The sequence below is a fragment of the Pongo pygmaeus genome, chromosome 17, assembly GCF_028885625.2.
Source record: "Pongo pygmaeus isolate AG05252 chromosome 17, NHGRI_mPonPyg2-v2.0_pri, whole genome shotgun sequence".
NCBI classification, from domain to species: Eukaryota; Metazoa; Chordata; class Mammalia; order Primates; family Hominidae; genus Pongo; species Pongo pygmaeus.
This window is the reverse complement of record NC_072390.2, coordinates 73,145,919-73,173,697: the sequence shown is the minus strand read 5'-3', so window position 1 is coordinate 73,173,697 and position 27,779 is coordinate 73,145,919. Positions and strand designations below refer to the sequence as shown.

The window sequence follows — 27,779 nt, the reverse complement described above, 5'->3', positions numbered from 1 at the left end:
AAGCTAGTGAACTGCAGAGGATGGCTCTTTGGGTCCCCAAAGAAACCTTCTCTCACCTTCAGGCCAGTGCTGCAAGACACCAAATGAAGTTACCACTTCTAAACTTTTCAACAAAACTGTCACATCACAGGAAGCATTAAACTGCTTTTTGGCTTAACATATACTTTTGAATTGTGCAAATATACACACACACATAAATACACATTCCCATTATAGGTGCACAAAGTGATATCATAGTATACACTATGATATACACATAATGTTATTACACCTAACAACGGTATCCATCCTTTTATCTGAAACAGTGAAATAACACTATCTCACATGGGAGGGGCAAATGAGATAATGCCTCCACAATGGGACAGCCATACACATTAAGTGAAATAAACAAAGCATTCTTCAAATTGTGAAGTGCTACAGAAAAATGAGCTATGCTGCAAGCCATGTACAGTTTCTGTTTACAAACATATCGGTGTCAACCTTGTGCACTGCCTATCCAACTTTTCAAAACATTCCTGAAAACAGGTGACATTTTAAGACATATATTGGTTTATTCTAAGACCACATTAAGAGAGAGCATTACTATACATGAGAGAAGAAAGAAAGTTGATAGAATCCAATCAGAAACCAAGTCAATGAAAAGAATGTTACTTGTTTTTCTTATCCATTACAATATTATGTTTTATTTTTATTTTTTTGAGACAAGGTCTCGTTCTGTTGCCCAGGCTGTAGAGCAGTGGCAGAAACTAAGTAATCTCAAAACTACCAGGCTCAAGCAATCCTCCCACCTTAGCCTCCTGTGTTGTTATGTTTTAAAATAAAGGGGTGGTTAATACATTGGATACTTGAGTTATTTTTAGGGTAAAAACAGACATCAACTAATATTAATGTCAAAAAATGGCCGTATATTAAAAACATCTTCTGTAAAAGAGACTCAAAGTTTCCCCAAATGAAAAGAATTTGGATATTCCTTTGTTGTTCAATAAAAGAAATTTTTAATCACAAGAGATTACTACACTACTCCTGTGAAGTATGTGTCCACTGAGAGGACACAGAGGAAAGTCCAGAGAGCTTGAGCTGAAAGAATGCTCTCTTCTCCAATAGCATATGCAGTAGGTGTTAGAATTACTGCTTTTGTCCGGGTGGGCCCTCCTTCCTCCGTTTACATTACAAACTGTGTCAGCAAGACACTGAGATAGTCCCTGAAACTTTCCAAGTAACAGGTGTAATGTTATATACACAGTAGACCTTGAGTACTTCATAACACCAATGAGATTAGAAAACTGGCTCCTCAAGCTTGTAAAATGCAGAGTTTCACAGTTATTATGCACAAAATAGCATACAAAGGGGGCACAAATGCTGGTAAATGTTGGTCCAACTTCCTCAGAATAACTCTAATGCAGTTAAGAGGCTCAGAACCAAATAACCCAAAAGCTAATTTATAAGAAAATAACTAAGTTACTCACTAAATGACTGCTAATGACTGCCACAGCCTGAATTGGTAAATTCTAACAATTCTGAAAATTTTTAACTGATTATAATTGATGACTATACGAATGAATTCTTGTCTACTGACAGCGATAGATCAGATGGAAAACTTTTCATCACAAGGGTTTCCCCTGTATTTTTTCTAATAATTTAGTTGGTTAACATTTTTTGGAGTCATGTTACATTTTAGATTTAGTCACAGCAGGATGTTTGGGAGGCGCAGATAAAAGTACTCAACAACTTAATCTTGTAATAAGGTCTAAAGTATAGCTTATGAAATATGAGCACACTGTCAAATGAATCCTGAGTGGTATTCCCAAATCTAGGAAGACTTTCCATATCATTCCACCACCAAAATGCAACAGATTCTAGCTAATTTTTCATGTAAACTTAATAATGTAATGTCCTTCAGACCAAAGCAGTGGATATTTGAAACGCCAAAAAAGCTTGGTGGCAGCCAGACTGTAGACGCCCAAGTGAATGTTTTCCTTCAAGATAAGTAAGGCAGTGGCAGCTGCTGCCTAAACTTAACACCCCTGTCCATATGAAATGCATACAAAGTTGCTGAATGGAGCAGGCGGTTTTGTTATGTGACCAGTTTTGGTTTTGTTTTTTAAAGAAAAATCGTTTTGCTTAAAAGAAAACCAGCTTACTAACCACGTACTAATTTATGTATGTGTACAAAAATACATACATATGAAAATGCAAACTACTGTTCACTAGTTGGAACTTACTCTCCAAGAAGAGCTCTTTATTCCAGAATTTATATTCTCCAAATGTGTAGAAACTTGTTTTTCACTACATAGTCCTTTTAAGTTAGAATAGCCCTTTTAAGCAAGGTACACATAAGTTTTAGTTTATTTGATTTGTTTTCTAATTACATTTGAAAGTTCAAACCAAATAGGTTTGAACTTTGAGTTTAATTGTATGAATCCCTTTGTCCTCCACATCTGAACTGCAAAGTGATTTCAGTTTTTGGTAATATAATTGAATAGTTATCAAACTTTAGGAAATATATTTTTGTCAATCTTCATGTGGTAAGTGGTCCAAGTTCAGCATGGAATTGTGTTGCCGAACAAAGCCTACAACTGTCATGATGGTAATTTGTTGGGGTGGGGGTTAAAGGCTACTATAATATCAAAACTCTGTCAAAATTTGTACCATTGTGTAATACATGGTATAGGTTCAGACCAAGGCAAAGCACTTAGCCATTTCCCAATAGAAGAGTTTGAGATAATGAAAGAAAGAGATACATGAAAGGAAAGAGAAGCAGACAAATAAATTTTCATTAAGCATCTGACTGTATCTTCAAAATGATGAAAACCAATGATGGAGGAGTGATAAAGTTTACTTGAAAGACGAAACGTATTTCTGAACACAAAGCAATAAAAGACAATACAATTCTAGAGTAATACTCAGACACCCACTTTTCAAAATCACAATTCACAAGTGAAATCCAAACAGAAAGTCCCCCAGACATTTACTAATCATATCCTCAAACTGGCAGTCACACGAAATTCAGGAGAAAAAATATTCAATTCAAAATATAAGGAGCTTGTTCTTTAAGAGAAAGCACTCACTGGCTAGTGATTACTAGTGAAAGAAACCAAACTGATTAAACTTTTCATCCCACTCTAAACCACGAAAGCTGCAGAGTCATCATATGCCTGGTCGATGGAGCGTGCAGCTGTCTCTCTCTACTCCATTTCACTGAAAGGGAGCGATCAGGAACAGAGAAACAGGAAGGCCAGAATCTGTTCTAAGGCGTCTATTTCTCCACAGCTGGAGACAGGGTACTTACAATTCTATATACAGCATCCTCGGCTTGGACACTCAAGTGCGCAGTGTTAAATTGCACGCCATGCCATCTGACCATTAACGCGTCCCCATCAGTTTCCCCTAGCCTTGGGCCACAACACAATATGCTTTAAAAACTCATCTGTTAGTATCTTAGCAGTGTCACTTGTGGGATAGTAATGTCACTATCCCACAAGTGACCCTACTCTCGTTCAGTATTACTTAATGGGACAAAAAACAAAGCAAATTATATAACAACGACTGACCTGACCTCCTACAGCAAAAAGGCCATGACAGATAATCAAATTCCACTAAACTTTACGTTCACCTATTTTAACTATTAAGAGACGAAACTCAGGTCCTTTGCAATATCCTCACCTTTCCGAGAACTGATTATTTTTGAAGTGTTGTCACAGGCTATACTTGCAAGCAGCTTTTTAAATGCAATTCTAACATCAGCACGTTGGGGCACTGACTTGTTTTTTGGCAGATTAAAGTAATAAATTTTATTCGAAATTCTTCTATTCAGAAAAATAAAAGCAGGGGGAAGGTATTCTGCTTGGATTTCCCAAACAGACAAAGTTCTTTGACTTTGAGGACCTACAGAAGACATCTGCAGAAATGGTGTTTTGCGCACCAAACACTGGACCACAAATCATCGTGCCAGAACTCGGCCAAAAATTCAGATCCACTGGCCTGAAGCAGGGAAACTCCCGGAACAAAGGATGAGGTTTTATTTTGGTTACTCCGCAGAGTAAGCATCGAGGTTGAAATCAGTAAACACATGTAAACACGCCGTGAACTTACCGTGGTGTCAGCGCCCGTGGAAACAGGGTTTTTGGCGCTTTTCTCCTCGGGATTCTGGGGAGCTTCTTCCGGCCCCCGGGTGACAAGAATTCTAAAATGCTGCTGCCCCGCGTTCTGATCCTGCCTGATCTTAAATGTGCACCCCTGGCCCTGCGGAGTCCTCTCCGCGGAGTTCGTCCGCCGGATTTCGGGAGCCATCCTGCCAGCCCGAGGCGGTGCCTCCGGGGCTCCCCGATCTTCCGTGGGGCTCCCTCGCTCGCTTCGGGGCTGCGTGGGGTACGAGGTGCTCCTCTCCAGCCGAATGCGGGGATACCTCACCAACCTGTCCCCCTTTGTGCCCGTGAAGCCAAAGTTGAGGTCGCTGCCTGGCCCCGGAGCGCCTTGTTGGGGCTGCTGCAACTGGAAGACAAAACACCGCTTCCCGGAGCTTCCAGAAGCATCTGGAACGTGCTGCAGGGACCAGCGCCTGGGCTCTGCCGCGGCCGGGCTGCCCTGGCCATCGGGGCCCAGGGGCAGCAGCCTCACCTGGCGCACGTCGGCGCTGGAGGCGCGGTGCTGGATGCGCAGGCCCGGGGCGGCCTCCTCCCCGCAGTCCACGGGGCCGGAGCACCGCACGCGGCGGCCGCACGTGCCGTTGACCTGGATTCCCGGGTCCCGGGCTGCCCTCGGAGGGGAGCTCCCGGGGGTGTCCCTCGGCGAGGGCTCCCGGGAGCCACTCTGGGGCGAGGCCCTCGTGGTGGCAGTGGCGGAGGCCTGGTCCCCGGGGTCGGGCGTGGCGCACGGAGGCCCATCGTCGGGGCCCTCGGGCGGCCCGCAGCCGTCCGTGGCCCCGTCCACGGCCTTGCGCTGCAGGGAGATCTGCACGGAGGAGCTGCACGTGGGGCGGGCGTCGATGCTGGTCAGGAGCTGCGGGATGAACATGGACGAGCTCCGCTTAAGCGCGCCCACGCCTCCCTGCAGGCCTCCGCCGCCGTCCTCCCCTCCATTCTGGGCGAAGGGGTGCGGGCTGCTTCTCCGCGGTAGGGTGTGGAATGCCATGAAGAAGTCGTCTTCTCTCTCCTGGTCTAGGATCTCTGATTCGGGGGCTGTGTTGCTGCGACCAGAGCCAAAATGAAACCGAAGCCGATGGGCCATGGTGACCAGGGGGGCCAGGAGGGCGAGGGCAAGCGGCAACAACAGGCCTGGCACTGCCAGAAGTCACAAACCGAAGACACAAACTCCAAGAAAAAGTGTCCCATCTGCCAAACTGTTAGCACTGCGGCACCGGGAGCGACAGATAGCAGAAATAACCCAAGTGGCAAGCGGCATTCCAGGCATGATTGGATAAGAGCAAAAAGCTCTCATCCACACTGTGACAGAGGGTAGGGTGGCCAGAACCACATGACCGCGCTCTCCCCCTCCAATGCCAGCTTCTGGACTTAGCGGAGTTTTCCCCCACTCGCTCTTTTTTTTTAAACAGCAAGAGCCTGAAACAGCACCTTCCCAGCTGCTGCTTTTCCATCAGAAAGGAGTGGCCCCAGCAGGGCGCTCTCACAGCTGACTAAGGCAGCAAACACACTGCAAGCCACGCTGCTATAAATCTAAACCACATCACATTCGCAGGGCATTTCTTTCCCAACGGAGCACAGCACTGAGACTCTGTCTAACCAGTGCAGGGACCTGGCATGTTTAACAGCACACACGGTATTTCTCCACCTTCCACCACACGGAATAATGACAAGTAAAATATGGCTTGGCCACCGGGTAAACCCCTTCCCAAGCATCGGATACCATGTTTCTGTTATTTATGACATCACTACACTACCAGGATGGAATGCAAACTAATAAAACAGTACTATAAATACGATTACACACCCTACAGAGTTAGTGTCCGTTTAATGCTAAATAATTAGACCAGGATCTACAAGTAACGAAATAGCTAAGTGGAGGGGAGGGGGCCCGACTTGCTACACAACCAGTTGGCCAAGCAGAGGCCTCCTGCTATCCAGCATTTTTCATTTAAAAGGTGTATACGTGTGTGTAGCTCACATATGACTGGCAGACACCAAAGTGTCTCCTTTTCAAAGAGAAAAGGAGCCCAGCTGGAGAAAACATTGTCTCCCATATGCCACGTAGGAAAGAAAACATCAACCAAAAAACAAACAACAAAAAACAAAAGGAAAATTGAAGAAGGGAGTGCATGTGGGCTTTTTTTTTTTTTTTTTTTTTTGGTAATAATTTAACTTAAATACCATACAAAAGAAATGCTGCCTAGAGCTGACTGTTTTCCAGTAAGAAGTCAGCAATATTACCACAGTTGGGACACAAATATGGAATCTTGCTATGTTTGCAAAGGACCAAAAAGGACCTAAGAAATAAAAGGAAAAGTGCACACTCAAAAAACTGTCATCAGATTTGTAGTTAGCTTGGAAATATTCTGTATTTTAAACTTACTATTTTCTATGATCCAGAAACATCAATTATTTAACAAAGAGGTTTATTTAGAGGGGGTAAAAAAAAAATAGGAGGGGAAAATACCAAGCTGTAAGAGTAACAAAAAGTTTATTTTAAAATCTGCAAAGCATGACTTTGTCAACAGCTCTAGCATCCAGGGTGTGGTGGATTAACCCTGTGTTTACATACATCCAAATATGTTTTCTAAAAGCATGTGTTTTAAATGCCAAAAATGACCTCTATGAGAGAAATGGAAGCTAGTCTGTGTAATGCTAGAACTTCCAAGTACTACCATAGCCACATATTGTCTCTGCTCGGTTAATTGCCAACAAAGAAAAAAAAAAAAAACAGCAACACCAGCATTCTTTGCATAGTAACCACACTGCAGATGGCCTGGGGCAAAACTAGGCATCAATATTATAAAACACAATTTTTCAGATACAGCTTGTATTCATACAAGATTTCTTAAAAGTTTTGTATTCAAAGTCCTTTTTGGTTTGGAAGTATAATTTCAGACCCAGGGCAAGATCACCTCAACTACAGTCATTATTTCAGATACGGAAATGGGAAACAATTTTTTAACAGTAAATTTCTCTTAATAGAAGAAAATAATGAACTAAAACACATCAAACAAGGGCCATTTTTCCTCAAATTTGACCCTTTCCTCATGTTAAACAAGAGATATTATACTCAGTAATTGCAGAATAAGGATTAGTCTACAGACCACCCATGTCTCAATGAACGTACTGCTACACTACTGAATACTGCCTAACTCACTTGGTCCTCACTGGATGAGAGATGGAGAGACAAGAACTGCACCCTCAGCAGAATCTCTCATCCAATCTCACAAGAAAGTACTTTTATGCATACAACAAAAGTGGTTTAGTTACACTGTACGACTGTTCATCACCCAACATCCCATACTTTAATGGAAAAGATACTAGGACGGTAGGCCAGAATCTGTTAGTTTTCTCTTTTGGAGAATAATACCAATCATATGAGATTCAACACATCCCCAAACTACCACTGGGCTGGGACTTAGGAGGCCAGCAGGTCAGACCCTGGCACCTCCACTGACTGATGTGTTTATGTAAAGGCTCTAGACCTGGTTCTTCTCATCTATAATAACAGGAGTTAAATGAGTTATTGTATAAGGCTCCTCCAGTTCAAATATTCTATTAACATCCAGCTATTAAAAATCTGAAGTTTCAATTGAATTCTGCAGAAAGGATTCTTAACACCTTTTAACCAGTCAACATACCATACAAGTTTCAGGGAAGGTAAATTTGAGAATGACTGACTGCACTGAATTATAGTGTCACTTCTGAAGGTACCTTAAGGACTTAACATGATAGTGTTCATTTTCATAATTGGAACACCTGGTTCACAGCTACTTGATGTACATGTTTTAGTTAGTTAAGAAACCAAAATGTGCTTCAAAAATTCCACTTCTAAAATGAAATCTGGCCAGGCATGGTGGCTCATGCCTGTGGTCCTAGCTATCCTGGAGGCCTGCTTGAGCCCAAGGGTTTGAGGTTACAGTGAGCTACCACTGCACTCCAACCCGGGCGATAGAGGGAGACCCTTTCTCTAAAAAAAATTAAAATAAAAATAATAAAATGAAATCATAATTATTTCAGTTATGTATGTATCGATCTTTATAAACATATTATATATACATCAATCTATATATAAAATGTTAGTTTATATCTGTTATATGCCTCAGGCATATCTTTGTTTCTTTAAAGGTACTTTCTAAGGTTCTCTCTTGAGAAAGCAACCACTTTTAAAATACAGCTTGACTTTACCTGCTAAATGTAGGTTCACTTTTTGCTATACGTTGTTAATTAGATTGTTATTTTCCCTGAGAGAATTACCATAGATTTCCTACTGAATGCATCCCAGTATTATGGCCTGGCTTTCATTTAAAAACCGAGCAAAGTTTGTTTACATTCCTGATGGCCTCTTTAGAGATCTGCCTACCGTTCTGTATTCCCAACGTTAGAGCATGAGCATATGGGCTGATACTATCACCAGTGGCTTTCGTTAACATTAACTGCAATAAAAATACACACACATACAAATACATTTTTTATCCTAGCAACATAAAAGTATTTGTTAGGATTTTGAACATCAAACTAGTAGTGGGACAAAAACAGTCTTCTTTTTGGGCACATATACTGTAATAAGTACAACATAAACACAAAGTTTTAAAGACGCTGCTCTGAAAATCCAGTTAATAAAAAAATGAAGCAAAATTCAAATACAGGCATCTACTTACCAGTCTATTTTCGTCAAATACTTCAAATAGGAGTCTGTGATTAGATGGGTTTACCTATAAGGAACATAAATAGTATTTGTTAAACGAGCAGGAATCATTTGAACAGTGACGTAAGGAACAGAAAGAATAACATACTGCTTTACAATGCGCCCAACTCAATTGTATAATATGAACAATTATCCTACTGTTCTGGAAATTCTATGTGTACTAAATCAAATTTCCTATTACTGATTTCTATATTATTCTGCTCCGAATTTAGGCATAGCAAATGAAGAAAAGGCTCTTAGCTGTTTTTCTAAAATAAGAAAGGATAGTTGTAAATAGCTTTAAAGAGTTCCTAACCTCTATACAAGGCATTCTCATGACTGTAGATCAAAAAATGTCTATGCCTGAGGATATTTATTAGGCCTGATAGCAGTAATAGTAATGATAAAAATAATGAAGAAGATTGTAATAGCTTACGAGTGTATCTGTGTGTGTGTGTGTGTGTGTGGAGAGACACACACAAACACACACACAAACAGAGAGACAGACAGAGACAGAGACAGACAGGGTCTTGTTCTGTTGCCCAGGCTGGACTGCAGTGGCATGATCATGGCTCACTGCAGCCTCAACTTCCCAGGCTCAATTGATCCTCCTGCCTCACTCTCCTGAGTAGCTTGGACTATGCCTGGCTGATTTTTGTGTTTTTTTGTACAGATGACGTTTCACCATGTTCCCCAGGCTGGTTTTGAATTCCTGGGCTCAAGCTATCTGCATGACTTGGCCTCTCAAAGTGCTGGGATTACAGGCATGAGCCACTGTGCCCAGCCTGTGCACTTATTTTTTAGGCACTGTCTTGTTATTAAATATCAACAATCCATGATCTCATTTAATCTTCACAGCAATCCTATGATGTATAACTATCACGCAATTTTATAAATGAGGAGCCAAGACCCTGAGGTCCAGTGAAGTAACTTGCCCAAGAGCCCACAGCGAATGTGTAGGGCAACCAGGACCTGCACTAGGTCTATGCTGCCTGTCTCCAGAGCCTAGGCTGTGAACCATGAGAGACACCTGGAACTGTGAGGCAATGACAGAGCTACTGGGCTTTCTATATCTTTTTGCTTCCTTTTCTTTACCAAAACCTCACCAAAATGGCCCATATCATCCTCCAAACTCAGGTATCATTTACTAAGCACCAACCATGTGTGTGACATAGAGCTACATGTTCTCATTTACAGCATCGCATGCAAATCCTTGAAACAACCCTTCCAGGTAAGGATTCTCTCTCCTATGTGAGAGATAAGGATCCCAGGGAGATTGAGAGTCTTCAGGTGGCCCTTCCAGGGTCACAAAGGCTCTAAATGGTAAAGCCAGAGAGGTGACCTAGGCCCTGGCTGCTTCATGGAGGGGAATGCATGAAATAACACTTGACCATACAAGCACAGAGAGCTCAGCTTGTGCTTCTGGTCCCGTGGTCTGCCTGCAGCCTAGCGACAGAACAAGCAGATGGGGTTTGCTGTCTGTTTAGAAGCTCTATGAAGGGTCACACTGCTTACCAATGCAACCACAGGCTACAGGCAGGAGCTGGCACATAATAGGCCCTCAATAAAGATTTGTAAAATGAAGAAATATAAAGACCTTAAGAACTTGTAATCCCAGCACTTTGGGAGGCCAAGGCGGGCAGATCACGAGGTCAGGAGATTGAGACCATCCTGGCCAACGTGGTGAAACCTCGTCTCTACTAAAAATACAAAAATGAGCCGGGCGTGGTGGTACGGGCCTATAGTCCCAGCTACTCAGGAGGTTGAGGCAGGAGAATCACTTGAACCTGGGAGGCAGAGGTTGCAATGAGCTGAGATTGTGCCACTGCACTCCAGCCTGGTGACAGAGCGAGACTCCATCTCAAAAAACAAAACAAAACAAAACAAAACAAACAAAAAAACCTTAAGAAAAACTAACAAAAATAGAACTTAAATGTGCCTACTGCCAAGATTAGCTGAAAAAAGTATGGGATGTATTAACATTTATGTAACTGTGGCCAGTGTTCCACTGAAAGAAGTCTAAACACTTTGGAGGTTCACAAGTGGAAAGCTATATTTCAGAGTTAACTAAAGGCCAACAGCATCTATCAGCTCCTATTAGCTTTTCAGTCCTCCACAGGGTAATTTCAAATACATCTGGTGGAGGCTGTACATAGGATTTTACCAAGTATGAAAATATCAGTGCCATATTTCAGCTATGAGCATAATGGAAAGCAGATGCTGTATGTAGTAGTCCAAGTTTGGAGCACAAAAAATACTATTGTGATTGAGAGGAAGAAATCAGGACCAATTATAATGGGCCTCATGGCAATATTGGCCTTTGGAAATCTGCACTAATCAGAAGACCTGGATTATTTCTGGAGGTAAGCAGTTTTTAATATCACAGCTATACAATTAAGATACCTTCGTTTTGAAGAGAAAGCCCTTTCTTTCAATTAAATAGCTAAGCAGTCTAATATTTCCAAAATGTCAGTAGTAAAACACAGCAACAACCACAAATGTTCAATAAGCAGAAATCTCTGCTAATTCACATATTTCAGTCATTTCGACATATAGCTATTCTGAATATTAAATATAAAAGGTTGAGGAAATCTTACCTAATTCTGTTGTATTTAGATTCCAGAAGTAATTTTATATTATACACATATATATGCACTGAGTATTTCGGTTACCAAAATTTTCCTCCCTAACTAGAATATAATTGGTAATTTTTATGTTTCTTTTTAATCATGTTGCCTCTACTATTTTACTCTCTCTAAAATACTTCATAACCCGTCTCATAGAATTAAACTACTCTCATAAATGATATTTTATCTTATTTCTTAAAGAAAGGTTTGAATTCAAAAGATGAAACATGGTGTTTGGGTAATTTTCTTTTGACTTCTCCAAAACACTCCCCAATGAAACAAGTCTGGATTCTGTGACCACTACTTCTAGTCTTTCAAAATTTGGGATACATTAGGAGGCTGCCTATTTTCCATCCTAAAAGGAATTTCTCATTAAACATGTAAGAGCTTTTCCTCAAGATGAATTGACTGTGATAATCGACCTAGACGTACCAATAACAATTATTACCAAACAATGAAAAACTTACCCTGAAATAAAATTCTTCATTCCATTTTGGGTTCAGCGTCTGGAAGAGAAATTATCTTGTAGTATCTTTTAGTCTTTCAAACATTAGCAGTTACTAGTACAATACAGTCTACATATTTGCATAAACATTTTTTTGATTAAAAAAAGCTAAGAGAAGCATTTAGTCAATTATTTGAGACTAGCGTATAAACCAAACTGGAGGGGGAGGGAATGTATTTATGAAACAGATGCTTCATAGATATGAAACTTTAAACTGCTTCTATCACCAGAAGGAAAAACATCAGAGGCCTGGAAAGAGTCATCGTGAAAATATAAAAAATTTCTTCAAGAAATTAGCATTGATATGATTATTCTACCAAGAAGGAAATGAACTTTGTTGACTTCCCTCTCCCTGCTACAAATCTGTTTTGCAGAGTAATGAAGCAGGTGGGGGAAAGTTGAATGTGTTCATTGTTCATATAAATATTGAAATTTAACATTTTATAGAGAGCAATACTGAGGATCAGATTTTATAACAAGGAAAAAAAAAAGACCAAATGTAAACCAAAAGTGAACTATTTTTTTCTCCAAAAATAACCAGGTTAAAAAATACTTGTCTACTTATTCTTCAGTCTTCCTCTCCATTCATCCATCTGTTCATCTTTCTATCAATCTACTTAAATGTACATCTCACAAGGAGATGGCAAGGATACTTTTGTCCTCAGATATCCCCCCAAACTAAGAGGAAGCATGTTCTAGGAAGGAGGACTGTACATGTGTGTTCATGCATCTGCACACGCATAAGCCTCTTAAACACAGCTCTTAAAAATTGTATGTAAAAAAAATCATCACTTCACCAACAGCGACAGGTATTTTTAGTCAAAATGATATTTATCAATCTATTTCCTTTAATAGATCAGTTCAGGGAGATGAAAAAAAATCAATAGAGTGCAACATAAAAATAGGAAACACAGAGCTCACACAACACTGAACCGGCGTTTTTAAAAATTCAGCACTTTCCCCACCCACAACTCCACAGTGAATTCAATCCTAAATAATGGGGTTCATACTTTTCTCCCATGTGAATGAAGCCAAGGATGGTAATGAGCAAGAGGAGGGGAGTGGAGCAGCAGGCCTGGCCTGCCTCCGGCTGCAGTCCCGGAGGGCAGCTTCATGGAAATGCACATGGGAAATGACAGGCGAGGAAAGCAACAAGACATGAGAGCACAAAACGAAGGAAGAACCAGTCACAACACAGCAAGGAGAGCAGGATGACGGCAGTTCTCGCACCAGAACGCAGCAGAGGCATACGAACCAGGAGGCGGGCAGCAGAAGAAGGAGAGCAAACCCAGCTACAGAGCTACTCCCTCGACCGTGGAAAGGGAGGGAGAAGGAGGACCTCCCTTTGGAAGGAAATACATTGCAATAGCCCCAGTCGCCGGCGTTGGTCCTGGCTCCATATCCAGCAGGCGACCAAGTTTCCCAGCTGCCTTCCTGGTGAGCCTCCTAGACAGCCCCCACTCGCCTAGAAACTGAACCAGCAACAACGCCTAACACAGGGAACAATGGCCTCCGTCCCTCGCAGGCATCCTCCCTGCTAATCAAAATACTGGCTCCTGTTTGCAAAACAGATTTTTAATGCCAGTCCCAATGCCAAGTGGAGGACACGCTGCAGTTATGGTTCCTTACACAAAAGGACCTGGCTGCATCCTGGGTGCCTGCGTGGCAGCGAGACAGTTACAATTTTTTAAAGCACTCATGCTGTCCAGAAAATGTTCAGCAAAGTGTTAGACTATCTAAGCACCCGCCTCTAAAGGAGGTAAGGAAAAAAATCATAGTAACCCATAAATAATACTAAAGCACAGATGAAAGGGGTTTGTTTTGTTTTTTGGGTTTTTTTGAGACAGGTTCTCATTCTGTCACCCAGGCTGGAGTGCAGTGGCGTGATTATGGCTCACTGCAACCTCAACCTCCCAGGCTCAATTGATCTGCCAGCCTCGGCCTCCAAAAGTGCTAGAATTACAGCCATGAGCCACCGCACCCAGCCAAGTATTTTTAATAGAGAACATGCATCTTCAATAAAGCCTCCAAATATAGGGTAAAAAATATTTACATACATACATATATATTACATATGTCTATAAATACATGGAGATAGGCAAATTAAGACATACGTATTGGCCAGGCACAGTGGCTCACATCTGTATTCCCAGCACTTTGGGAGGCTAAGGTGGGTGGATCACCTGAGGTCAGCAGTTCCAGACCAGCCTGGTCAACATGGCAAAATCCCACATCTACTAAAAATACAAAAATCAGCTGGGCATAGTGGTGCACACTTGTAATCCCAGCTACTCAGGAAGCTGAGGCAGGAGCATCACTTGAACCCGGGAGGCAAAGGTTGCGGTGAGCCGAGATTATGCCACTGCACTCCAGCTTGGGTGACAGAGTGACACTCCATCTCAAACTAAATAAATAAATAACTAAAAGACGTACTTATGGAAACAAATTTTTAATGAAATCATGTACATAAAAATTAGGAAAATAAGATATATACATACATATATAGCTTTATTATTAATACATTTTCTCTATTTTCATGTAGCTAACCAAGTATTTTGCTTCCTTTAGAAATAGTTGTTTCAAGTTAAACTATTCCTCGTGTGCCTACCAATTCCACAAACAGCTCCATTTCATTAAATGTATTTTAAATTACTTTAAGTTTCTTTGTGAAATACACAAAGACAAAAACAAATCCTTGTTTTTGCTGTATTCTGTGCAAGAAAAAAATGTTACAACTTATGACATTTTCAGGATACTGTTTTTGTAGGCATTTAAGTAAAAACCTGAATCACTATCTTGGGTTAGTATTGAAAAGTCTTGGAAAACTTCTAGATTTAATACTGAAAGACACTTAAAATGAAAATACAGCATAAAAGACAAAAAGTGGGCTGGGCACAGTGGCTCACACCTGTAATCTCAGCACTTTGGGAGGCCAAGACAGGTGGATCACCTGAAGTCAGGAGTTCAAGGCCAGTCTCGCCAACATGGTGAAACCCCGTCTCTACTAAAAATACAAAAAAAAAAAAAAAAAAAAAAAAAAAAAAAGCCAGGCATGGTGACAGTTGCCTGTAATCCCTGCTTTTTGGGAGGGTGAGGCAGGAGAATCACTTGAACCCAGGAGGCGGAGGTTGCAGTGAGCTGAGAACACGCCATTGCACTCCAGCCTGGGCGACAGAGTGAGACTCCATCTCAAAAAAAAAAAAAGATAAAAAGTGATGCACTTGTATATGGCAGCTCCATTATAATCTCATGGGACTATCACTGTGTAAGTAGTCCATCCTTGACCAAAAAGGCGTTACGCAGCACATGACTGTGCATAATTAGATTAAATTATGACTTAAATGACATTTGGTTAAAGATCGACAACCTACCTTTTTAATTGTTTTTGTCTGGACCAAAGCAAGTTCTCTATTCTCATCCGCTACGTACAATGAAAGTTTCACGTACGGATCACTGTAAGAAAATATTTCAGATTTAATAGGATTATACTTTTCATTCAAAAGAGAGAACAGTGGAACCTAAATGAAAATACAAATATCAGTTAAAGTCTCAGCTTGTATTATTTCCACAAACTAAGCAATAACCTTTTTAACACGTCTACTAAGTCAATACACTTGGAGTAAAGTTCCTATCAAAACCAGTGCCAATAATGTTTACTTAGAAGCTAAAAATATATATAATTTTAAAGACAGGGTCTGAAAAGATTACAAGAAAGATTAAAAGGCACACAGATTTTGTTCAGACTTTACAAAATGTAGCTAGAAATTTGGTTTAGGTCTTATCCATATTCTTATTTCTAGCGTCTAGGTAATTAGTGGAGGTAAAAGAGCCATTGTTTATGTGACCCAACAGCTACCATTTTACAGATTAAAAACCAAATCAAGGCTGGGCGAGGTGGCTCACACCTGTAATCCCAACATTTTCAGAGGCAGAGGCGGGTGGATCATCTGAGGTCAGGAGTTCAAGACCAGCCTGGCCAACCTGGTGAAACCCCGTCTCTACTAAAAACACAAAAAGTAGCTGGGCATGGTGGCAGGTGCCTGTAATCCCAGCTACTGAGGAGGCTGAGGCAGAAGAATCGCCTGAATCTGGGAGACAGAGGTTGTGGTGAGCCAAGATCACACTACTGCACTCCAGCCTGGGCTACAGAGCAAGACTCTGTCTCAACACCCTCCCCCCCAAAAAAAGACAAAAACAAAACAAAACCCTAGAAAACTAAAGCCTAGAAAGTCAAGAAAGATTTGCCTAAAGTTATAAATTTGAGTAGTCTAGATTAAAGTTCAGGTTTCCTGACTACAAGTCCCAGAATTCCTTGTACACATCACATTATCTTTAATCATTATTTCCTTGGGAAATGAACTTTTAGCAAGATGTATATTTCAAAGGATTACTGCGGACTATCTACTAAGAGGTTAAGTCTAGTCACACTTTCAAGTATTGCTAGCCCTGGGGTAGCTCAAACCTAATCAAAATATCACTGTGCAAGAATTTAGGGTATAGAAGAATTTATTTTGCTTCATACTTGAGATCCTGAAAATCATAAAAAGGGCTCTCATGTATTCAATCTCTAAATTCTCACTTATCTAGTTATGTATAGCCAAAAACTGATTGCTATCAATTCATCAGATTAACTTTATGTAATGTCAGAACTGCCCATTAGTGGCTATACTATGACTATTAACCCTTTTTTTGCAATGTCTAAGATATTTCCAAAGATTACATCAAGTATCTTAAAATGCTGAGACCGTACTGATTTCTATTTGATATTTCAAATAATAAATATGCCATGAAATCCTTTCACAAGGAAGTATGATAAAAGTTTGGTATTAACAAGGCTATACTCAATATCTAAAAAACAAATCAAAAGTCTGAAAAATATTGTTAGTACACGTGTGTGTACACGTGTGTATTTATTACCCATAAGATGTATCTTAACGGAAGCTACAAAACATATCCTAAAAAAGTTAGCAACATGATTTGTTCAGTTATACTCCATTATGAGTAAATATTTTTTATTTTTAACGTTATGGTTTGGAAGGTATTAGTTAATCTTGCCTCTTTTCTGTAAACTGTAAACCTTTATTTGGTTAAATAACATCTAAGCAGATGCACCTACTTCTCCTTCTAAGGCATCCTCAGCCTTAGAAAAAGATAGATCAAGAGCTGGCACCTAGCCCAGGTCAAAGGTCCCATAAGCATCTTCCTAATGGGTACCCATGGGCTGGCAGATGAATCAGGCGTCACTTTCCAAGGGAGTGAGGCCCAGGCTTTAGCATATCAGATTCACCTGGGTGAGGGGGTGATTAAAACACAGATAACTGGGCCCCGCTCCCAAATCTGAATTCAATCCGGGGTAGAACCCAAGAATCTGCATTCCTAGCATGTTCCCAGTGATGCCAAGGCTCCTGATCCAGGAACGACACTCAGAGAACTACTGTTCTAGATGGCATTTGAAAAGAGTATTTTCTAGCTACAGAAACTAAATTTTCAATTTCCAGCCACAATCTATTGCTTATAAAAGAGCTCAAGGCCTGATGATCATGTTACCTCCAGATAATGTGCCGTGGAGATGCATGCAGAACACACGTGCACACACACGCACATACAGAATCCACAGTTACAAAGAATACCATAAACTCTGCTGCTATCTCTCATTTTTATGCCCCTCAGCTATCATGATTGCCGGCTATTATATAACTGCAATAAAGAGCTAAGCATTTCCTGTAACAGAACATCCACATTCTTCCACTGGTGGTTCATTTACCTCAGTCTGTATCCCTTGAATAGCTCACAATAATTGACACATGCAGCTGGGGACTGTGGGTGGGATACTTAGGTGTGGGACACCATATCTTCCAGCAGTAATAAAGAAGTCAGCTGGGAATACGTAACATCTTGAGTGCTCATCCAGGTAGGTACTAAGGTATGATCAACTCTATGAAAGATCGACTAGGAAACTTCCTGAAAGAGAGTTCAGCCTGAAGAGAGAACCAAAGGCCAACGTCTTGGAGCTGGCTACAGGACAGTAGGATGTAAGCTCAAGGGGAGGAGAGGGTTAGGCGCAGTGGCTCACGCCTGTAGTCCCAACCATTTGGGAGGCTGAGGCAGGCAGATCGCTTGAGCCCGGGGGTTCAAGATCAGCCTGGGCAACATGGCGAAACCCCATCTCTACAAAAAAATACAAAAAAATGTAGCTGTGTGTGGGGCATGCACCTGTAGTCACAGCCACTACAGAGGCTGAGGTGCGAGGACTGCTTGAGCCTGGGAGGTGGAGGCTGCAGTGAGCCTAGATCGTGCCACTGCACTCCAGGATGGGCGACAGAGTGAGACCCGGACAGAGTGAGACCCTGTCTGATTCATTTATTCATAAATAAGAGGAGGGGGAAAACGGGTGCCCAGATTGCTCTCAGGCTCCTCCTCCCTTTCAGCTGGTACTTAACCACTCTTAACTTCAGCCTGCTCATGAATGAAATGGAAATGACAATTCCTAACTCGGGCAGTTTTTGCAAAGACCAGAGAAAATCATGTCTTAATACTAGTACCCAGCACCATTCCAAACATACAATACAAATGCCCCATAAATGACAGCCAAGGTAACTGTTCTTTGCTTCCTCTCTTAGGAGACGTGTGAGATTTTCTGTTGCTCCTTTTGACTCCCAACTCCTGCTACAATGACTGATTTGACACTGGTTACCTCACAGTACACACTGGGTGCCGGCCAACTGCAGCATGCTACATATTCCACGCCTCCTCATTATTCATACAGTGTGGAGGTCCCAAGGGATCTGGGTAGAGATGATCAAACTGGGAATCTTACTCACAATGAAGCTCACCAGAATTCACTCTTGGCATCAAGTTACCGTTCTAGTGGCTGCTGTTGATACAACTCAGGGCTAGCATGAATATGACTCTCTAGGAAGCTCAATGCTATGCAAGAACATGTAGATTAGAAGGCAAATTCTGTTTTGCAAACTTTTTGTTTTCTCTCCTTAGTGAAGCTGCTTAGACATCACATTCTACCTTTCAGCCTTTCTAAGGAGACAGTAAACTGGTACTAGGATTCAAGCAACCTTCTATTTCCTGAGTGCCTACTATAGGCCAAGAAAAGAGACAGGTTCCAGAAACAAAAGACACTGTTCCTACCCAGTTGAATGGAACACAGAGAAATGAAAACATGATTGTGACAGAGTGTGCCAAGCACCCGGGAAAACAGCAGTCAGCAGCAGTGGTCCCTGACCTTCCCATGCAAATCCAGGTACCTGGCCCCACTCCAGACCTGGTAATCAGAATCTCCAGGGTCAGGACCTAGGAGTCTACATTTATTGAGTGTCTCATGTGATTTCTATGCACTGGTCTATCCAGATACCACTGCCAGATAGGAGTCTGAAGGCAGACATAGAACTGGGAGGCATGAGGTGGAAAGATCACAGGCAGAGGTCCAGTGATAGGCTGGAGCTGGGGTTCCGAACATTAAAAAGTCTGGCATGGCTGCAGTCAGGAGGGCTCAGGGAGAAAAGGCAGCTGGAGAGACAGCCCAGGCTCAAACCACAAGGAGTCGGCCATTCCTGCAGAGCTCAAACCCTGGGTCTTCATCAATTAGTATATGACTTTGGAAAACTTACATAGCCTCTCTGTGCCTCAGTTTTGCCATCTATGTAATGGGTATAACAGTAGTACTTCCCTTATAAAAAGGCTGTTGGAAAGACAAATTATAATAGTGCTTGACAGGAGTATAGTGAGCACTTAATAAATGTTAGCGGCTGGCTGGGTGTGGAGGCAGGTGCCTATAATCTCAGTACTTTGGAAGGCCAGGGTGGGCAGATCACTTGAGGTCAGGAGTTGCAGACCAGCCTGGCCAACATGGTAAAACCTCGTCTCTACTAAAAATACAAAAATTAGCTGGGTGTGGTGGCGTGCATCTGTAGTCCCAGCTACTGAATCGCTTGAATCCAGGAGGCGGAGGTTGCAGTGAGCCGAGATTGCACCACTGCACCTGGGTGACAGAGTCAGAATCCGTCTCTAAATACATACATACATACATACATAAATGTTAGCTGCCGCCATCATCGTCCTCGTTGTGGAGTTGTCTAAACACAGAAAAATCATGATCATATTCATTAGAAGGAGATAAGACAGCAGGCAGTGAGACCCATTGGAAGGCCTCTGCGCCAAAGAATTAAGAAAGCTCTGAATGCAGAGGTGGCAAAAATCAGAAAGGATTGACTACTCATCCAAAGGTGGACTCAAAAGAACAAGGTGGCCAACTGAATGTAACAGGTAGGTGGGTTAGGAGGAGAGGGAATCCATGCCAACTCCAGGTCTCGGGCCTCTTGACAAATTATGCCATTACACACAGGGCCCTAGAATCTTCTGCTCCATGTTCATGATGATGCATTTGTGTGTAAGTGTGCAAGGGCCTACCAAATAATGATGGCCTGAACTGTCTGTCCTCAGGGGATCCTAATGATTTAGTGCTATTCCAACAAGAAGTTTGAGCATTGAGCCTGGCCTCCAAATCCACGTCAAGGTTGGGCAGACACCAAAATGTACCCTGAAGGATCTCAGGTTCCTCAGTATTTTTCACTGAGTAAACAAAATCCAAAAGAAAAACCACTTGGGAGGTTCTAGCTGTTCACTCACAAGTAAGACACCTCACTGTCACATAAAAGATTACATCTGAAAAAAAAAAATACAAGGGTGACATCACCTTAGAGATATGAGACATGCCAGGAACTGTGCATGAAATCAATGGCTAGGAAACAGACTCCTTGAACTAAAATGAAGTCATAAGGAGTCTGACAGATGCCAAGATACTCAGCAGGAAATCCTCAGGCACCTGCTCTCTCAGGAGAGGTCACCAAGAAATCCTGGTCAAAAATCCACTCTGATTTTGCAAAATTTCCGAGAGAAAAGCTTTTCAATTATTGTCTCTTTCATTCTCAACATAGAATCCAGTGCTGAAAATTCAGTTCTCTCTTCTGGGCCTCTGCTCCAGTTCTAATAGAGAGACGGCAGGCCTGCACTGATCTCAAGTGGGTTTAAAGAATTCAGAGATGGAAATCTTATTCAAGGGTCTTGTTCCGCCTTCATCACCATAAAGCAAAAGACAGTGCAGACGAGGTCATCTGTCAGGGAGAGTTGAGAATGAGATTTTCTGGGTTTGCTCCATTGCTCAACCCTTCAGGGACACACTCCACAAGGACAGTCATCCTGACCGATCATTATTGGGGTAATGCTTAATCCTCTCCATTTGATTCACTGAAGTGTTCCATGTTCTTTCACACCTATTATTTGCTCATTTTTATCAGAATAAATAGTCTTTGCTGAGCTCCACATATTTTAAGGGGGCAGGGTCGTAAGGGGAGAGGGGAGAGCAGGAGTTGCCTCCAAGGGGCAAAATGTCAAGGGGGATTACATTCAGTCTGCAGCCAGATTGCAATGACACCCTGCCTTGTCTACCTGCTATAGAGGTGTTCTTCCAAGATACCTGGATATCAGAAGAACAACGAGAAAGGTCTTCATTTTTCAAGTGTGCCTCTTGAGGGGCGTCCCAACCTTAACCAAAGGAAGCAATAATTCTTTGCTGTAAAAAGAAGATGCTCAATATGGCACTGGGACAGCTTGCAAAAAGATTGTGTCTTTGCTCCCTATGGGCAAAGAGCAGAGGGCTCATGGATGCAGCATATTTCACAGCACTATATAGCAAATTTCTTTCGACTACCTGACACACTAAAGATTTAGCTAACCCACAGAAAGTTGCATTGCAAAACACTTTTTGTTAATGACAACTTGTTTTGTTGAAGGTTTCCTTATTCTTTTCCACTTTTACTGTTACCATCAAGTGTTACATAATAACTTATATCCTCAATAAAGTAATAACACTTATAAAACATTTATAAACAATATAGAAAAAATCTATAATGTGTGAGAAGAAAAATATCCATGAATACATGCAATAATATTGAAACTGAAGTTTTTATCTAACAAATTGTCAAAGATTGAAAAAAGGTAATACTTTCTAAAGAGAGGCAGACATTTAATACTCTACTACTGGAAGGAATAATTATTATATCTTTTCTGGGAAACAACATGGCAGAAGTATCAGAAGCATTCAAACGGTTGATGCCCTTTGATTCATCAAATTTATTTCTAAGGATTAATCCCAAAGAAGTAATCAGAGAGGCAGGTAAATATTTACTGGTAAAAGATACTCATTACAGCATCATATATAATAAGAAAAAATTAGAAGCAAACTTCCAGTCCAATAATTGGGAAGCAATTAAATAAATTATGGTACAATCATATACTAGAATATTATAAACCACTAAAATCATGTTTTCTGATAATCTTTTAAAATGAGAGAAAATCATGGTATAACATTAAGGAACAAGCAGGATCTAAAAATGTGACTAATTCAAATATACATATATATATGAAAGTAAGGAAAAGAAGGCTAAAATATTAATAGTCATTCTCGCTATATGATGTTTACAAATTATTTTTTCATTTATGTTTTTTATTAAGTTTCTACTGTAAGCAAGTACTACTTTTATGAGTATAAAAAAGTTATCAAAAAACTAATAATAGTTACATATACACTTCAATGAGGTACTGAACCCTGTAATTTCATGGCCAGCCTACATCTCAATAACAAACCCTAAAGGGCTTCAAATATTTTGTTTGCCCAGAAAATTGACTTAAATAGATGACTACTGAAAAATTTTGAAAACAAAACGTACATATCTTTCAGCCCAAGATTTACTGAAAGGCATGAAGCATACTTTAAAATACATCACTCATCACCAATCCTGGCAATGAACCACTACTCTTAAATATGTACAATTTTCCAGCAAATATAAGAGATTAATGGGTTAGATTACAGTCAAATGCATTCTTCACCTATGCAGCTGAAAAAGATATTAAAACTTTATTGCTCAGGCATAGTCTCTGAAGCTGCCGGAAGAACACACTTTTGGATACTTCCATTATGAAGGTTTTGTTGTTTAGTGGTTTATCTGCTTTCTAAAACCTTCCCAGCCACTCAAGTCTTGAAATCTCTAGCCAGGACCAACTCTGGCCTTGCAGCCGCCCTTGCCATCCATAACTAGTCACTTGAGCGTCCCAACCTTGGGTCACAGAGACCCCTGGGAGCCAGGAACAAGTGTATGTGCATCTACCTCTAACACATATATACACAGCTCTGATGATATCTATATAGCTATCTATATAGGCATCTACATAGAGATCATCAGAGCTGTGCATACATGTGTTGACTAATAAAATATGTGCTAATAAAAATATTTATTTTATTAATATGTGGTGACTAATAAAAATATTTAAATATTGAAGCTTAAATAGTTTGTTAAAAAATTTTGTTCCCTTATCTTTTGGTAGTAAAAATGTTGTTCAGTGGAAGTCACAAAAAGGAAAATTTCACCTATAAATTACTGAAATAACCATTCAGTCACCAAAGAAAAGGACAATCTGTGACTTGTCTTTATTGCCAGCATATTCTCTTATGCCTTTTCTCCACATATGTGCAACTACCAGAGGTTAAGAAAACAGCTCTTTCTTTTATGCTGTTAATAATAGAGCCAAGAGAGACAGCAACTGATAAGGCTATACGGAAATGGGGAAACAAAAACTGTTCCCTTTTTGGAAACTGTTTCACAATTGATTTTATTCCTCAGATAGTCAAGGAGAGTCCACCACACACAAGGGACTGTGGTGGGCACCAAAGTGGGGGGCGAGGAATAGAGGTAAACAGACATAGACCCTGCCCACAAAGAGGCCGTCTACCCCTCCTCCAGAGGAACCAAACTCAGACAATGGTGTTTCCAATGCAGATTCTGCCTTTGTGAAAGGTGGCGATATATATATTAAGAGCTCAAAGAAGCTGATAAATGACAATTATTATTGTTGTTATTATTATTGTAATTTGAGATGGAGTTTTGCTCTTGGTGCCCAGGTTGGAGTGCAATGGCATGATCTTGGCTACCACAACCTCTGCCTCCCAGGTTCAAGCTATTCTCCTGCCTCAGCCTCCCGAGTAGCTGGGATTATAGTCATGTGCCACCACGCCGGGCTAATTTTGTATTTTTAGTAGAGACGGGGTTTCTCTATGTTGGTCAGGCTAGTCTTGAACTCCCGAGCTCAAGTGATCCAACCACCTTGGCCTTCCAAAGTGCTGGGATTACAGGCGTGAGCCGCAGCGCCTAGCCAATGATGATTATTTAAGGATGATCTGAACCGTAGGAAAAACTATGAGCAATGGTCGTAACTTCCAGGATCATTAAGCAGCTTCTGGGTGCCAGCACCATGCCTGGTGCCTCAGAGACATCACTGCTCATCCCTACAACAACCTTGGCAAGGAGGATCTTACAGTCTCCCTTTCATGGATGTATAAAAAAGGAATGGCTGTGAGACCAGGAGGCAAAGAAAAAAAGTCCAAGACAAGATCACCTCAGTCAGTGAGTACATCCTCTCATGAGTGAGTCTGGGAGGACACTGAGTGACCAGAACAGCCCACCTACTTCCCTCATGGGTAGAAGAAGAAACGTTAACCCACCCAGTACTTCATAAAACAGTTTCTTTTTTTTTTCTTTTTTTTTTGAGACAGGGTCTTGCTCTGTCACCCAGGCTGGAGTGCAGTGGCAAGATCATGGCTCACTGCAGCCTTGACCTCCTGGGCTCAAGCGATCCTCCCACCTCAGCCTCCTAAGTAGCTGGGACTATAGACACACACCACTATGCCTGGCTAATTTTTAAAAATTTTTTGTAGAGACGAGGTTACTATGTTGCCCAGGTTGGTCTCAAACTCCTAGCCTCAGGCGATCTTCCTGCCTCTGCCTTCCAAACTGCTGGGATTACAGGTGTGAGCCACTACACTTGGCCAAAGACATATGTTTATTTTTAATTTTTATTTATTTTTGAAATGGAGTCTCACTCTCTCACCCAGGCTGGAGTGCAGTGGCACAATCTCGGTTCACTGCAGCCTCCGCCTCCCAGGTTCAAGCGATTCTCCTGCCTCAGCCTCCCAAGTAGCTGGGATTACAGATGGGAGCCACCACACCCGGCTATAAAGACATACTTTTAATTGTTTAATTATATTTTATTCTTTTTATAATAAATTGGCTCCTTCTATCTCCAGTTTATAAAGTACATAGCCTTAATATAAAAACACCCACAGAGACACAGATTGCACTGGAAAACAAGTATGGGGACAGACTTCTGAACTAATTTATTCCCTTGGAACCCTGAAAGTCAATTCCTTGACCAGTCTCACCCATGTCCTTGCGATTGAAAACAGTTCTGGCCAAGCACAGCAACTATGAACGTGATGTCAAAGTGGAGGCAACACTGAGCTGTGTCTAACTGAAAAAGAGAGCAAGTTCTCACGGCAGGAACTACTCAGGGAATTCAGCCTGGATTAACTAACCAGGGAAAAAAAGATGCTTACTTTTAATTAATTCTGGCAGACATTGGTTCCCAGGACTCTGCTTGCACTTCACTTCCACCGTCGCCGTATGCTCCTGGGATGCCAGGACTAGAGCGGACATGCAGAGGCACACGGTATCCCTTCTGCATTGCAGAGAGGGACGCTGCTGAGCACCTATGTGTGTCCAGTGCTCAGGACAAAGGTCTAGCCAAGGGAGACACTTTTCAAATAAGTAAGCAACAATAAAACCTGTTAGCAGTGCCACACCGAGAGTGGGCCTCACAGGGTCAATGTACCGGACAGACGGTAAATTGCATGGTGGAGCTCACTGGTGTACAATTATGTGCACTGGTAAACACTTCCTGTGTACTTAAGCATCAACCTCTTTGCCACTGAGTGTTTATATGAGCCGAGCACTGTCCTAAGCCCTTCCTGTACAATCTTTGAACACACCTGGGAACATTCTGGGCTTCTCGGTGGGGGAGTAACAACGGTGCCAGAAGTATCTTGGGAACTTATTCTACACTCAGCTCAGTTCTCACTGCAAAATCTGACTTGATTCTCACAGGCAAAATTGTCAGAGGGAAGGGATTCCTCCCTCATGTGGAGTTAACAGGGGATGTGGCAGCTTCTAATGTCTGAACAGGCAGCCCCCCAGGTGACACCCATTCAGTGACACAGCTGCTGCTGATACACATTCCCAGGGGTACCAGGAAAGCCCTGAGGCAAAGATCTTGAACTTGGCACTGGCCTGAACACAAACAAAGAATGGAGCAGCTCGTCTTGACCCATACTCTATCTTATAAGATGGGGAACTATGTTCCTCCAGTATTTCAGAATGTGACCTTCTCTGGAAACAGGGTCTTCACAGAGGTAATCAAGTTCAAATGAGGTCACCAGGCACAGTGGCTCATGCCTGTAATCTCGCCCCTTTGGGAGGCTGAGATAGGAGGATCCCTTGAGCTCAGGAGTTCAAAGCCAGCCTGGGCAACATAGTGAGACCCTATCTCTATGAAATTTTTTTTAAAACTTAGCCAGGCATGGTGGCACACACCCATGGTCCCAGCTACTCAAGAGGCTGAGGTGAAAGGATTGCTTAGGCCAGGGAGGTTGAGGCTGCAGTGAGCCATGATCATGCCACTGTACTCCAGCCTAGGTGACAGAGCAAGACCCTGAGGGAGGGAAGGAGGGAGGCAGGGAGAGAAGGAGGGAGGAAGGGGGAAAGGGAAGAAGGGGAAGGAGAAGGTGGGAAGGGAGGGAGGAAGGAAGGGGAAAAAAAAGAAAAAAATATTTTTAAAAGAAAGAAGGAAGGGAGGGAGGGAGGAAGGGAGAAAGGAAGAAAGGAAGGAAGGAAGGAAAGAAAGAAAGAGGGAAGGAAGGAAGGAAGAAAGGAAGGAAGGAAGGAAGAAAGAAGGAAAGAAAGAGAAAGAAAGAGAAAGAAAGAAAGAAATGAGGTTGTTAGGTTGAGCTCTGATCCAATATGACTGGTGTTCTTACGAACAGGGGAAAGGTAGACACAGAAACAAACAGGCACAGAGGAAAGACAATGTGAAGACACAACGAGAAGATGGTCATTTACAGGCCAAGGAACACAGAGCACTGCTGGCAAACATCACAAACTAGAAGAGCCAGAAAGGATATTCCCATAGGGCTCAGAGACAGCAGAATCCTGCTGACTCTTAATTTCAGACTTCTGGACTCCAAAACTGATAGAAAATAAATTTCTGTTGTTAGCCACCTAGTTCATAGTGCTTTGTCATGGGAAGCCTAGCAAACTAATACTCCATTAAAGCCAGCCTTTTTTGGAAACCCTTGGGAACAAATGTGTTACAGAATTCTGACTTTTTGTCTCACTTTAGAAAGATGACTGATATGGTTTGGCTGTGTTCCCACCCAACATCATCTTAAATTGTAGCTCCTATAATTCCCACGTGTTGTGGGAGGGACCCAGTGGGAGATAATTGAATCATGGGGGCAGTTTTCGCCGTTCTTGTGATAGTGAATAAGTCTCAAGAGATCTGATGATTTTATACGGGGTTTCCCCTTTCCCTTGGCTTTCATTTGTCTCTTGTCTGCTGCCATGTAAGGTGTGCCTTTTGCCTTCTACCAAGATTGTGACGCCTCCCCAGCCATGTGGAACTGAGTACATTAAACCTCTTTTTCTCTATAAATGACCCAGTCTTGGGTATGTCTTTACCAGCAGCGTGAAAACGGACTAACACAATGACTCAGTGCTTATTCCAATTATTATTATTATTATTAATTTATTTTTTTGATTATTCCAATTATTGCATAGCATCCCCAGTAGGGGCTGGGGCAGGGCCCATAAGTGAATGTTAATATCTGTGCAGCAAGAGGCACAAAGCATTGAATGAAG

The 27,779-nt window shown here is 41.7% G+C and overlaps 1 protein-coding gene across 17 annotated transcripts in view; it reads right to left on the bottom strand.

The window, feature by feature from the left end:
• The window catches only part of NEDD4L (NEDD4 like E3 ubiquitin protein ligase), a 364,635-nt gene that overhangs the window by 140,519 nt on the left and 196,337 nt on the right, over nt 1-27,779 (bottom strand). For 13 of the 17 annotated variants that reach the window (XM_054460560.2, XM_054460562.2, XM_063653750.1 and 10 more), the window contains 3 exons: nt 15,336-15,417; nt 11,927-11,965; nt 8,807-8,860 (listed from right to left, as the gene is read on the bottom strand). In XM_054460560.2, the coding sequence (XP_054316535.1) occupies nt 8,807-8,860; nt 11,927-11,965; nt 15,336-15,417 (175 nt within the window). Of the gene's footprint in view, nt 1-4,092; nt 5,598-8,806; nt 8,861-11,926; nt 11,966-15,335; nt 15,418-27,779 lie in introns of those variants that run through there. The other 4 variants (XM_054460563.2, XM_063653747.1, XM_063653748.1 and 1 more) reach the window with 3 other exon arrangements.